Consider the following 14,351-nt stretch of genomic DNA (forward strand, 5'->3'; position numbering starts at 1 on the left):
CTTTGACTGTGAAATATATATATATTATACAGCATGGAATATTTATTATTATATACTGACCAGAGAATCTGAAGAAGTATTGCTATTACTGTCTTCATGGCTTTGAGTGACATCTTGCATATTCGACTCTACACCAGCATCTTTTGAATTGCTACAGAAAAAACAGAAATATATTTCATTGTACATTTGATATTATTCTACCCCGTGATTTTTTTTTAAACCTACACATTTTTATTTGTGAAAAATAAATAAAATAAATCTGGTTAGATCACATGCAAACTTTGGCCCAGCAGTTTAGTGCTGGAAACCTCTCATTTACTATAACCTGCTTGATTCAAAGTGGCACTGGTGCTATTAATGGGTAGTTCATGAAAGAGAAGCATTATTAACAACTCTGATAGTACTTAGTAGGAGAGAGGACTGCAGCGTGGAAACCCACCAGATTGGATTAACAAAAGATCGACAGTAAGTAGAAATTTGTATTTTATATATCTAGGGAGCTCCACACAAATTATTTTTAGTTTTGGTTGATCTATCATTTAATTTTTTGCATGATGTGCTTTACACAGAAACAATTTTGGATGATTTTTTATATATACATGATGTAACATTTTTGTAACAAGATGGTGATGAAAAATAATTAAACAAACAAGTAAATACTGCCATTTTACTCTAGTTTGTAAGTTAAACTTTGGGACATGTACATCTAGCATTACTGAAATTAAATAATGGTTTGCATGTCGTCAACGGTGTTATGAAAAATGCAGATTACAGACATCTTTCACAGGATGCAAAGCACCGATGACTCACCAAGTAATCGCATTGGTAGAACTACCAGCAATGAGCGACCTCTGTGGGACCCAGAGGTGAGAGGCCCACAGCAATGCCAGTCCACTCTCCAGGGGTCCCCTGCTCTGCTGTCAGAAGAGCAGGTCTGGCGATGCTATGTTCCACCCTTGAGTAATTGATTTACTGAATTAAAATCATAAGTGAACCAAAAAAATAAAAAATTAGGGAAGTGACTGATACAACATAAATGATCAAATTTGAACATTAATCATTACAATTATGCTTACTGAAAATACAAAAATGATACAACAATCAACGTTCTCGATTCTATACAAAGATAAATGAAAAAATTATATGATAAATCATTAGGTAATTGAGTCATATCATAACCCCTGTTCAACCCAAATCAAAGGTCTGAAAAATTATTATCCAAAAGCATGCAGTATAACGTTTTTAAAAAAAAAATATATGATCTAGAGGATAATATAACCACCACCAGAAGAAGTATCACTAATAAAATCAATAAAGATTTTCAGGAATATGTAAATAATAGAAATAAAATAGTCCACCAAGAGATTAACAAAGAATATTGTGTAAGATCCTTCTCCTCTTCACCTGGCTTCATGATTGCTATGGATGCCTCCGATCACACTGCAGCAAATCACTAATGGAGATCTTGCACACTGTCAAGATCTGACCACCACAGGGGGGTTTCAGGATCAGCAGACCACCTAGTCAGGAATCATCAGTGCCGTAACTAGACATTTTAGTGCCCTGGGCGAGACAGGGCACCGGCGCCCCCCATCTAAGTAGAAGAGACATTTGCCAAGTGGGTGTGGCCAACCTTATGTGGAGGTGTGGCTCGCACTTTACTGAAAGAATTCTGTTACGCATATTTGCAAATGCATGAATATAAATATATATATATATATATATATATATATATATATATATTATATATATATATATATATATATATATATATATACACACACATACACATACACACACAGTGGTGGGATTCAAATAAATTAACAAAAATATATACCGAGAGGTATTCTAATATTTCATGCACTTAATACTCAAATAAGAACAGTAAAAGAGATACACAAAACTAGGATGTTATAAGAAAGTTTTAAAATGGTAAAGAAATGGTAAAGTTTTTTTAACATTTTAAGGTTTTATTATTTTAATTTTTTTAATTATACAATTATTTTGCATCTTTCAGGTTTGATCAAAGGCAAAATACTGCTACAAAAATAGGAGTGAAGTGCATGCTCTGAACAGGGGCATAAAGCATGAGGCAACAGGGGTACAAGACAATATAAGGAGAAAAGCAAGCAATAGGTTAAAGCAAGAATTCAGGCACTATGGCAGAAGGTAAACAAGCCAGTAAGGGGTAAGGGACATGATAAGATGGGGAAACATAAACAAGTCCCCTGGTTTGATTCAGAAGGGCAGCATTACGGCACAGAGCATATAAGTAAAACAAGGTAAGGAATGGATTGTATTGTGTGCATAGTCTTTGAAGGCTTTTAGTATGGCTGCAGGCCACGTTCATCTCTCAACATTTTCATTTATTTATATTGCGGCAAGGTAAGGAAAGCCCTGCTCTTGGCTACCGATGAATGCTCTGGCAATGTATTGTGGGCCTAATCGTCATTTATTTAAATAGCGACAGCAAATTAGATAGCTCTTTATAACTGGGTGTCTACTTGTCTAAATATCTACTGATGCCTCTGTCCTAATATCTAATGACATCTGAATGTCACAGTCTCTTCACTCCCCATGATGCATGCTGTGCAATGTTCCAAAAGTAGTGTGTGTATCTGTTGCTTATGCTATCTAAATTAATTGATGTGTGACGCACCATTACTGTCAGACGAGGCTTGCATATATCTGAAGATTCTCCCAAAGAGAGGTCAGAGGGCTTCCCATCCATATTTATATAGAAACATGTGTAACAGATAAAATTAATATCACAAGATTATTAAAGAATAGTAATAATTAAAGATCAGTTATTCACTCTATAGCAAAAGGTTGTCAATGTCCACCTACTTCTTATGCATGTAACGTTCATAGGGTGTCATGCTATATATGGTTCAATTTACAAGCATATTTTATAGTTTTTGTTTATAACAGAAACAGAAAGTCTTACCAAGAAACTGTTTGGCCGATGGCGATGCTGTTGGCATTCATCGCCTGCTTTGGTTTTGCTTTTTTCTGATGGATCACGATTCCTTTATCAAACATAAGATGTAGTCGAAAGCTTACAAACTTGATCACTGCAAACAACACTGATGTAGATATACAATAAAGGCATAATGTGAATGTTGTTGGAGGCAAGCCCTGTGGAAACAAAGTCACTGAAATTAATTTACAGTACTGCCAGAGCATTTTCATTTGCATATTAAGATCAGTTTACAATATAAACATGCATAAAACACTTGATTAAACAGTACGTAAAGACATTATTTGACAGTAAAGACTCTATTATTGAGCTAAATAATGTATATGAAATGACTGGAGTGTAAATACATAACAAAATATGTCAACCATGCTCTCGGTCACTCCTTTGCAACAGGTTACCATGTTATGAGGGAGGTGCTCCTCTAACTAACCAGACAGAGTTTGAGTGACAAGTTGACAGACTAAAGTGCAGAAAGACACTGTGCCCATTTGTTGAATGATACACAAACGTCTGCAGAATAAGCTTTTTGGCCTGTATGAAAAACATATCAGGACACTGTTCTAAGGATGGTGGTAGAAGCTTTAACTCTACCTAATGGGGTGGGGAGGTAACACAGCTGCAGTGGAAAGTAAAGATAAAACTGAACAATGCATTTTACCTCCATTTGATTTCTGAGGAAGCCCTGAATGGGAGAAACGGGTTGGTTCTATCATCGAACATTTAGTAACCAGCTATTGACTGAACCACATACAATTATCACTCTGCGAGTGCCAGACACTACTATCACTGCACAGAACCTCCATGCGCAGATGAACCAGGAAGCAACCCACATTGCAGTGCAAGCCACAATCGTACTGCTGGCTGAGGACAGGTGTAAACTCCAGACATCCCAGAGGTGTTGGAAGGGGCGTTTTTAGGACCGGACACCTGGGCATAATACCTACTAAAGACTGCTTCACAGCACGCTCCGCAACCTAACCCACCCACTTGATTTACATACCCCAAATATGGAATTTTGGGCACCTAATGGTAAGTCACTCAGAGACTAAGTTTATGTTATGTGTTGCATGTTACAAACAGCTAGCCTTGCCTGGTTCATCTGTCCACACATATCCACGTTCTGCCTATGAAACTTTGTTCACTGCCATTAACCCAGTGGTTCCCAAACTTTTGCAGTTCGCGGCACCCTTAGAGTCTCCATAATTTTTTTAAGGCACCCCTCCAAAATAATTACCGAGCAGTCCTGTTTTAGAAGTAGTTGGGTCAAAAAATTGTAATAAGTATTTAGGTCAGGACAGAAATGCTTATTTAGTTGTATGCAAAAATGCCCCCTCTGCATCCAGACACTCTGCCCTCTCTCACGCTGTCCCCCCTCCTCTGCCCTCTGTCACGCTGTCCCCCCTCCTCTGCCACGCTGTCTCCCTCCTGTCACGATGTCCCCCTCCACTGCCCCTCTCACGCTGTCCTCCTCATCTGCCCACTGTCCCCCTCCTCTGCCCTCTGTCACGCTGTCTCCCTCCTGTCACGCTGTCCCCGCTCCTCTGCCCTCTGTCCCAGCTCCTCTGCCACGCTGTCCCCCTCCAGTCACGCTGTCCCTCTCCTCTGTCCCCCTCCTGTCACTCTCCTCTGTCCCCCTCCTGTCACGCTGTCCCCCTCCTCTGCCCTCTGTCCCAGCTCCTCTGCCCTCTGTCCCCCTCCTCTGCCCTCTGTCCCAGCTCCTCTGCCCTCTGTCACAGCTCCTCTGCCACGCTGTCACTCTCCTCTGTCCCCCTCCTGTCACGCTGTCCCTCTCCTCTGTCCCCCTCCTGTCACGCTGTCACTCTCCTCTGTCCCCTCCTGTCACACTGTCACTCTGCTCTGTCCCCTCCTGTCACGCTGTAACTCTCCTCTGTCCCCTCCTGTCACTGCTCTGTCCCCTCCTGTCACTTTCCTCTGTCCCCTCCTGTCACGCTGTCACTCTCCTCTGTCCCCTCCTGTCACGCTGTCACTCTGCTCTGTGCCCTCCTGTCACGCTGTCACTCTCCTCTGTCCCCTCCTGTCACTCTCCTCTGTCCCCTCCTGTCACGCTGTCACTCTCCTCTGTCCCCTCCTGTCATGCTGTCACTCTGCTCTGTCCCCTCCTGTCACGCTGTCACTCTGCTCTGTCCCCTCCTGTCACTCTCCTCTGTCCCCTCCTGTCACTCTGCTCTGTCCCCTTCTGTCACGCTGTCACTCTGCTCTGTCCCATCCTGTCACTCTCCTCTGTCCCCTCCTGTCACGCTGTCACTCTGCTCTGTCCCCTCCTGTCACGCTCTCACTCTGCTCTGTCTCCTCCTGCCACGCTGTCACTCTGCTCTGTCCCCTCCTGTCACGCTGTCACTCTGCCCCCTTCTGTCACTCTCCTCTGTCCCCTCCTGTCACGCTGTCACTCTGCTCTGTCCCCTCCTGTCACGCTGTCTCTCTGCTCTGTCCCCTCCTGTCACTCTCCTCTGTCCCCTCCTGTCACGCTGTCACTCTGCTCTGTCTCCTCCTGTCACGCTGTCACTCTGCTCTGTCCCCTCCTGTCACGCTGTCACTCTGCTCTGTCCCCTCCTGTCACTCTCCTCTGTCCCCTCCTGTCACGCTGTCACTCTCCTCTGTCCTCTCTCAAATTTTTCACAGATAGCAGCCCCACTGTATGACCTCACAAAAAGTACAGCACCTGACCCAGTTATACACACTACAGAAACAAAGGAATGTTTTCCTGCACTCAAACAAGTACTACGCAGTTCACCTGCACTGGACATCCCAACATATAACAAACCATTTTCTCTTTTTACACGAGCAGTTAGGACATGCATCTGGTGTCCTCACACAGAGACATGATGACAAGCAAAGGCCCATGGCCTACCACAGTGCTCCCCTAGATCCTGTTGCTAGAGCTCCACCAGTATGTCTCAGAGCTGTCACAGCAGCTGCACTGCTAATTGAAAAGTCTGCAAACATGATCCAGGCACAGCAATTGTTTTTGTATATTCCACATGCAGTAGAAGCTATGCTAACTTGTAAACAAACACAACACAGTTCTACTGCAAGGCTTACGAAATGGGAGCTTACTTTACTAGTTCCTGCTACCATCATCTTGCAAAGATGTACAGTCCTTAATCCTGCCACAACCTGAGGATGATGAGAGTTTTCACCCTCATAGGGCGGTAGTGGGGAGTATACATCTTGATTGTTTACAAATTGTTGAACAAATGTTTTTTTTTGGCCAGATGTTGTTGATACCCCATTGAATAATCCTGATCTTGCTCTGTATGTTGATGGAAGTTGCAACAGATCTGAGCAATGTGGCCAAACTTATAGCCCTCACTAGAGCCTGCCAACATGCTAAAGACATAACTGTAAATACATATACAGACTCCAGGTACACATTCGGTGTAGCACATGATTTTGGGATGTTGTGAAAAATCAGAAACTTCCTCACGTCAAATGGCAGACCCATTGCACATGCTATGGTGGTACAAGAACTGTTGAAAGCATTAATGCTACCAAAAGCAATAGGCATTATAAAATGCCAAGCACACACCACAAACACAGATATGGTGTCCAAAGTTAATGACAAAGCAGCGAAGTCAGCAGCAGAAAAAGGGTGAAAAGAACAAATATGTGAAATAATGATAGTAATTCCTGATGAGCAAATGTTAATCTCTATGCAAAAAGTTTGTTCTCCACAGGTGGTCTCCAGCTGGCAGCAGGGAGGATGTAAACCAGACCACACAGGTTTGTGGTGCAGTAATGATGGTAAGTCTCTGTTGCACCAAAAAGTTTGTACCCTGCTTTGATACAACTGTCATGGTTTAACCCACTTATCAAAGTCTGCTATGGCTCAATTGATTAAGGCCTATTGGTATACCACAGGATTCTCTACACTAGCTGCAAAATTCTATGCTAGCTGTTTAACTTGTTTACAGGAAAATCCAGGATGCATTGTTCCCACAGAACAAGCACAGCTCCTAGCTACAGAGGGACCCGTCCAGATAATCCAGATTGATTTTATTCAACTCCCAATGGTAAGAAAGTTTCAATAAGTTTTGGTTTGTGTGGAGATATTTTCTGGGTGGGTGGAGGCATAGCCCGTGGCCACAGCCACAACAAACATAACTGCAATAAAGATAGTTCAGGAATTTGTATGCAGGTACAGGTTACCACAAGTGATATCTTCAGATCAAGGTATGCATTTCACAGGTAAAGTGTTTAGAGTAATGTGTGATTTGATGGGTATCAAGCAACAGTTACACACCCTATATCAACCCCAGGCCAATGGAAAGGTTGTGAAGTATAATCAGACAAAAAAGACCAAATTGACTAAGATTAACAAGGAAACTGCTCGATTGACCCGAAGAATTGCCTCTTGTGTTACACAGTGTGATGATTATGTATTGCCTAATCACTGTTATTTTTCATTGAATTTTCACGTTTGACAATGTGTATATTGTATGTAACCTTGCTATGTAAACAGTCCTTTGAAAGTAACCAGGCTAGACAGATAACATCTCTGAGAGCCAGAGTTGTGTACATAGTCCGGGCCACTCAAGCAGAGCAGAGGTGAGAATCATGCCTATTGAAATGACAGACATATCTCAGGGATAGATAACTCACTGGGAGAGCCCTGTATCATTCTGAGAATCAATTTGTCCTGGTTGAGTTAATCTCCAAAGATGGGGGTGAGAGATATGTGAGAAAGGTTTAAATCAGTTGCCTTACATAGTCATCATCATCATCATTTATTTATATAGCGCCACTAATTCCGCAGCGCTGTACAGGGAACTCATTCACATCAGTCCCTGCTCCATTGGAGCTTACAGTCTAAATTTCCTAATATACACACACACTCACACAGAGAGGGAACCAGACAGACAGAGACTAGGGTCAATTTTGATAGCAGCCAATTAACCTACTAGTATGTTTTTGGAGTGTGGGAGGAAACCGGAGCACCCGGAGGAAACCCACGCAAACACAGGGAGAATATACAAACTCCACACAGATAAGGCTATGGTTGGTAATCGAACTCATGACCCCAGTGCTGTGAGACAGAAGTGCTAACCACTAGGCCAATGTGCTATCTGAACTTGTTTGAATTACACCACAGTATAGAAAAAACTTAAATGTTGATGATGCACAGTAAGACTTTCCTCTAGTCTTCAAACCTTCAAGCGTTCACTGAAAACCCACCTCTTCAGACAAGGTTATGATATTCCTCAACCATCATCTTAATTTCCCTAGATTACCCTATTGCCATCCTCTACACTGCTAACGCAAGACAACAACCTTCTGACCAACATTGCAACACACACAGCCCACTCAGTACTTTTACCTTTGCAGTCTGGCTGGTCCATTGTGCAATATGATGTAGCACATGCCCTTGTGTTTCTAACTCCCACTGTCCTATAGATTGTAAGCTTTCGAGCAGGATTCTCTTACCTCTCTGTCTGTATGTATTACCCAGTATTGTCTTATTAATGTTTGTTCCCAATTGTAAAGCGCTACGGAATTTGCTGGCGCTATATAAATAAATGTTGATGATGATGATGATGATGATGATCTTCCCCTCTATTTATATAGCGACAGCAAATTCCATAGTGCTTTACAATTGGGGTAAAGTAATAAAACAATACTAACAATGAGGTAAGAAGGCCCTGCTCGCAAGCTTACAATCTATGGAAAGATGATCATGGTGTTTAAACATATATTAATGGGCAACACAGACAATTCTATATATAGTAAAAGTGCTCATTTCTAAAGAGGAGACCTACAGTATCTAGGTTGAAGTGTGCCATCCTTCTCAAAGTGTACTCCTCTCCCGCCAAGTCTTAGACTAGTAAGATAAAATAGGAAATAAAGCCAGAGTCTATTTCGGAAACTTATTTGTGCAAATTATTTTGTATGTCTTGTTATTAACTGTTTTGTAATTAAGCCTTGGAAACATTATTCGGATTAAATACATTTAATCTAGCATATTCTCCGTGATTCTTTGTGAATTTATTAGGCCAAGTGAGGCTCATGCTACAGGTGTGTGTGATTTAAGTATGTAATATTAATAAGTGGTTTTGATGAACATAATAAATCCTTTGTGGGGGCAGAAAAAGTGTATTCATTGGTAAGTGACCAAGGTAACTCCAGTCACAGCCAGCTGTTTCAGATTGCTGTGTCCGAGACAAGCTGGGCGTTCGTGACACACAGCATGAGGATCACATGCAGAGGACCCTTGCATATTTCGCCTTATGAAATTCTTTTTGGGAAACTCCATTGTTGCAATGGGCACTTTACCAGACTTATCTACAGGAAATTACAGATCCATGATCCACTGCTTTCTACTCATCTGCCTGATATTGATAAATGCCATGATCGAAATCCAGGTGTCCGTGTGATGATAAAGGTGTTCATAAGAAAAGAAGGATTGTCTGATCGGTGGGAAGGTCCTTTCCAAGTTCTCCTGACATCTTCAACTTCGGTCAAAGTGGGAGAGAGGTCAACGTGGACACATGTCTCACAATGCAAGAAGGTTACATCTTCCCCTACACTGCTGAAAAAATAAGACTTCCTCGCAGACACTTCCCCCAGTCTTTTTGCGACAACTCCAGGTACACCAGTTTAGATGGGCATAATAAACCTTCGCCTGGTTGTATCAGTCAGCAACAGGTAGCTCTGGGGGAACCAAAAAAGGTCCCTGCTGTGAATAAAAAGTGAGACAAGGAACCTGACAATTAATTTGTCAGGACCCAATCCGGATAAACGACATTGGACATTCATAGCAGCTGCAACCATCTTGGTTGGAGGAATCATCTTTATTCTGGATGCATATTGTCTGTTTCCTGACCCACATTTAAAAATGGAAAAAAGAGTCCAGGGAGAAAGTTTGTTACTACGCACACACATAATTACTGCACAGGTAACCAATGAAACAAACTGTTGGGTATGGTCACATATTCCTCCCACAGGAGAAAAGACACCTTTGTATGCAGTCTGAGGTAACTGAGCAGTGGGATACTAGAAACAAAAGCTGCCTTCAGTTTAAAAATACTTCAGCTACATACCTCTCTCAGAGTCAGTATTTGAGATTGGCAGGTGTGTTTCATAACACTGATATCTGTAGTCAGTTCAGAGCCCAGTTGGTAAGAAAATTTATTACACAGACTCAGATAAAAGGTCATTTAATTTCACGTTAATAAATAAGGATGTAGGAGTTTCTGATTGTAGCTATGCCAATGTATCAGTAATTTTATCAAAACGAAGTGACACAAAGGAATAAATCATATTTAATGTTAATATGACATGCCCTGAACCTAAGTGTAACTTCTCCTATATAATGGAATATTTTAAATGGTACAAAGCAGCCCAGGCCATAAGTTATGGGGTCTCATTTGTGTTTCCACGGGGGCTGTATTTTGTGTGTGGGAAAAAGGATTACTCATGGTTACCGGCTGGGGCTAATGGAACTTGTTTCCTCAGCAGAGTAATTCTGCAATAGTGATAAGATATACTTTACCTGAAGTAGTTAAGTTACAGAAAAGAGGGGAAGCATACAAAAACAATAATGAACAGTTCTGGTATTCACTTTTTCCTCAAGTTGGGGTTTGGATAAAGTAAAATAGACTGCAACAATATTCAGAAATTTTAGACAAGGTGATAATTAAAATTAAAGAATCACTTTCTATCATAAATGAAGAATTGGCTCAGATAAGGAAAGTGTCATTACAGAACCGAGAAGCCCTTGATATGTTGTTAGCAGAGAGAGGAGGAGTATGTAAATTAATAGGCCAAGAGTGTTGTACTTTTATTTCAGATCAACATGATGTGGTTGAGGGCCATTTAATAAAAATTAGTGAATTACAGGAAGAGGCCAGGGAAATCAGCAGACAGACATGGGCTCCTTTCTCATGGCTAGGTATAGGTTTATCCTAATGGATGTTAGGTATAGTACAACATTGTCACATGCCGCTCACCCACGGCTGCTATCCGATTACCTGAATATCATTCATTCCTCATTCCCTGCTTCTTCCCCAGCTGTCAGGCCAGTAATCAGCTCTGCACATGCACAGGTAATCATCTCACCTGTGTTCACCTGTCCCGCTCATACATTGGTTACCTCTCGTTTATAAGGCTCCTCCCAGGAACCTCTCAGTGCTGGTTCCTCTCGTCAGACTCCTGGCCTGAAAGTAGCTCATGCACTCTGCTGCTGCAATCACCTATTACCTGCTCCACTTGTTAGTGGTAACTTCTGCAGATCATCACTACCATCTTTCCAAGTGTGCTGCTGCAAATCACCTATTATCTGCTCCACTCGTCAGTGGTAACTACTGCAGATCATCGCTACCATCCTTCCAAGTGTGCTGTTGCAAATCACCTATTACCTGCTCCACTCGTCAGTGGTAACTACTGCAGATCATCGCTACCATCCTTCCAAGTGTGCTGCTGCAAATCACCTATTACCTGCTCCACTCGTCAGTGGTAACTACTGCAGATCATCGCTACCATCCTTCCAAGTGTGCTGCTGCAAATCACCTATTATCTGCTCCACTCGTCAGTGGTAACTACTGCAGATCATCGCTACCTTCTCTCCAAATGTGCTGCTGCAAATCACCTATTACCTGCTCCACTTGTTAGTGGTAACTACTGCAGAACAACGCTACAATCTCTCCAAGTGTGCTGCTGAAAATCACCTATTATCTCTCCATGGACTATCACTGAGCATCACTCAGTACTCCTACTCATTTGTGGCTATCTATTGCCTACATTCGCCTCTGTACTCGGTTGACTATCGCTGCTCACTGGAAACTCCCCTAGAGAGCCGCGACCTGCAGGGTGGAAGCTGCCAAGCCCAAATTCCCTTGGGGGAACCTCTGGTGAAAACCTTCCACTTTGTTAGATTCCGCGCCTCTGGGTGAAGTACCATCAATCCCAGGTAGAACAAAAGGATCCCACTCATCCTAGTGAATCCTGACAAACATATAGTAATAAGCTTTGTTTCCCTAATGATTATTTTTATAATTATGAGATGCTTTCCTTTACTACTTAGTGCCTTATGCAAGCAAGGAAAGAATAAGAATAAAATTCAGATGAGAAAAAATATGTCTGAATATCCAGCATTTTATGAGAATTTAAGGAGGTGACATAGTAGGGTAGGCAAATTGGATGATATTGGTGATAACTGTTTGAATAATACAAAATGGAGTCTAGCAGCTATTATTATAACTATATGCTATAGCTTTAATGAAACTAAGTTTTGCAAGAAATGTTTATGACTTTCATGTTTCATGGAAATGCACTTTTTTGCATAAGGCCATGTTGTTTTGTACTAGTGATTATTTAGAAACATTGACAAGAGAAACTGTGTCTTCAAAACCTCAGACAAAGCCTCATGTTTTAACACATTGTGGTTAAGGAGGCACATTCTTTTAGTAGAGGTGCACGTAATTAATAGTTAATCAATTAGTGCATATATCAAGCTAAATGCCCTTTTGCACCAGGGTGCCAAGATTATTGCCTATAAAATTATGTAGAAATGTATTCTACAATAACCAATCTAGAGGGTCTGTGATTCACACAAACTTGAATAAACTTGATTTTTTTATTCTCAAATCATCTGACTCCTACAGCTACAACATTATCTGTAGGCTTCATTATTTCACGATTAAGGAAGAAATTCTAAGGTAGTGCAGAAGATATTGACTTCAATGGCCATCTGATCCAAATATTCCAGGGGGTAAATGTATCAAGCTGCGATTTTGCAACTCCAGCGATTTTCTCGGGAGAGTTGAAACTAGCCGATGTATGAAGCTGAGTTTTCATACAAAATCGCCAGAGTTCTGCTTCTGTCAAAATCGCTACTTGTAAAATCGCCAGAGATCAAACTCACCACTGTTTGCCACTGCAGCTATACAAGTCTCCAATGTATAAAGCTGCGAGTTAGCAAACTCAGGAGAGTTTGCTTGATACCAGCGTGTTGTATCAACACATCACTGTTACACTGCCCTGGCAGTGTAAAAAAGTAAAAGAAAATCGGGGAAAAATTTTGCGTGGGGTTCCCCCGATTTTCACTTTACCAGCACTAGGCAAACCAGCCAGGGTTGGCGGCACTATAGCAGTGGGACGCGCAGCAGGGGTCCCCCTCCCATAATGACTAACCAACCCTAGGCTGTTCAGCGCTGGGCTGGATTCCCTAGGGAGTGGGGTCCGCCGAAAAAAACGAGCGGGCCCCCCCTCTAGAAAGAACCAGCCCAGTGCTGATAGCACTAGGGTTCTTCCTACTACCCCTGGGCTGTGGGTAGTAGGGTAATACGGCGGTAAAGGGTTAAAAAAAACAAACTGACACCAATTTTGTTTGTGGAACTACAAGTCCCAGCCAGCCAGGTTGCCAAAAACAGTGTGGCCATGCTGTTGCTTGTATAACTACAAGCACCAGCATACCCACGGCAGCCAGGGCATGTTGGCACTTGGAAAACCAAGTGTATGACAGATGCAGATGCGCTTCAGCAACATAGACTCCCACTTAGATGTTGCTTCAATGGATACGTTACACATTTCTTCTCTTAATATCAGGGGTCTCAATATACCTGAAAAATGTTCTCACCTTTTACATACTCTTTATACAAAGAAAGTTGACATAGCATTCATCCAATAAACTCACTCTAAGGGGCATATTCAATTGTCCGTGTTACTTGCAAAAGTAACATGGCGTTAAAACTATTACTGTTATTACGGTAATTCTAAGCCAGATTTCAGTTTGCACCTCTCTAATAGTGCGCACGAAGAGTTACTTTTCCTAGTAACGCGGACAATTGAATATGCCCGTAAAAGACACTCCACATTCTAGTTACTCCAGGATTGATTATTTCTTTATTGAGCACAGACACCTTGACATTCCTCTAGACTCACAAATAGGGCAAATAGTGGGGTCCGATCAGGCTCCTATTCACCTCATAGTGACCGATCCCCCTTCCAGGCATTGGACCTGTAAACTCAATGAACACTTGCTACAAGACTTAAACTGCAAAGTCAATCTAGAAGATTAATTAAGTGAATATGTCGCATTTAATGATAATGGTGAGACTACTAAGCTTGTGCTTTGGGAGGCCCACAAATATGTCATTACAGAGAAGTGTATCCAACTGCAGTCATTCCTTAAAAAAACCAGAAAGAAGCTCTCAAGGAAATCTATCTATCTAAGATCAAATCATTGGAGACCAGGCAAGCAAAAAAAGATACCTATTCTGCACTTGAGGCTACCAGAATAGCCTTAAACAAACTTCTAGATGAAACTGACATGTAGAAAATGCAAAAGTCACTACTTCTGGTGGAACAAGCCAGGAAGGCTTCTTGCTAGAGTCTTCAGAAACCAACGCTCCCAAAC

The 14,351-nt window shown here is 41.8% G+C and overlaps 1 protein-coding gene across 1 annotated transcript in view; it reads right to left on the reverse strand.

The window, feature by feature from the left end:
* PCNX2 (pecanex 2) overlaps positions 1–14,351 on the reverse strand; it is a 433,517-nt gene that overhangs the window by 400,544 nt on the left and 18,622 nt on the right. Inside the window, exons 2-3 of the mRNA XM_075203493.1 lie at positions 2,948–3,138; positions 61–151 (exon numbers count right to left, since the gene is read on the reverse strand). Coding sequence (XP_075059594.1) covers positions 61–151; positions 2,948–3,138 — 282 coding nt within the window. The remainder of the gene's footprint in view (positions 1–60; positions 152–2,947; positions 3,139–14,351) is intronic.

Source organism: Mixophyes fleayi, chromosome 3 (genome assembly GCF_038048845.1).
Source record: "Mixophyes fleayi isolate aMixFle1 chromosome 3, aMixFle1.hap1, whole genome shotgun sequence".
Classification (NCBI taxonomy): domain Eukaryota; kingdom Metazoa; phylum Chordata; class Amphibia; order Anura; family Limnodynastidae; genus Mixophyes; species Mixophyes fleayi.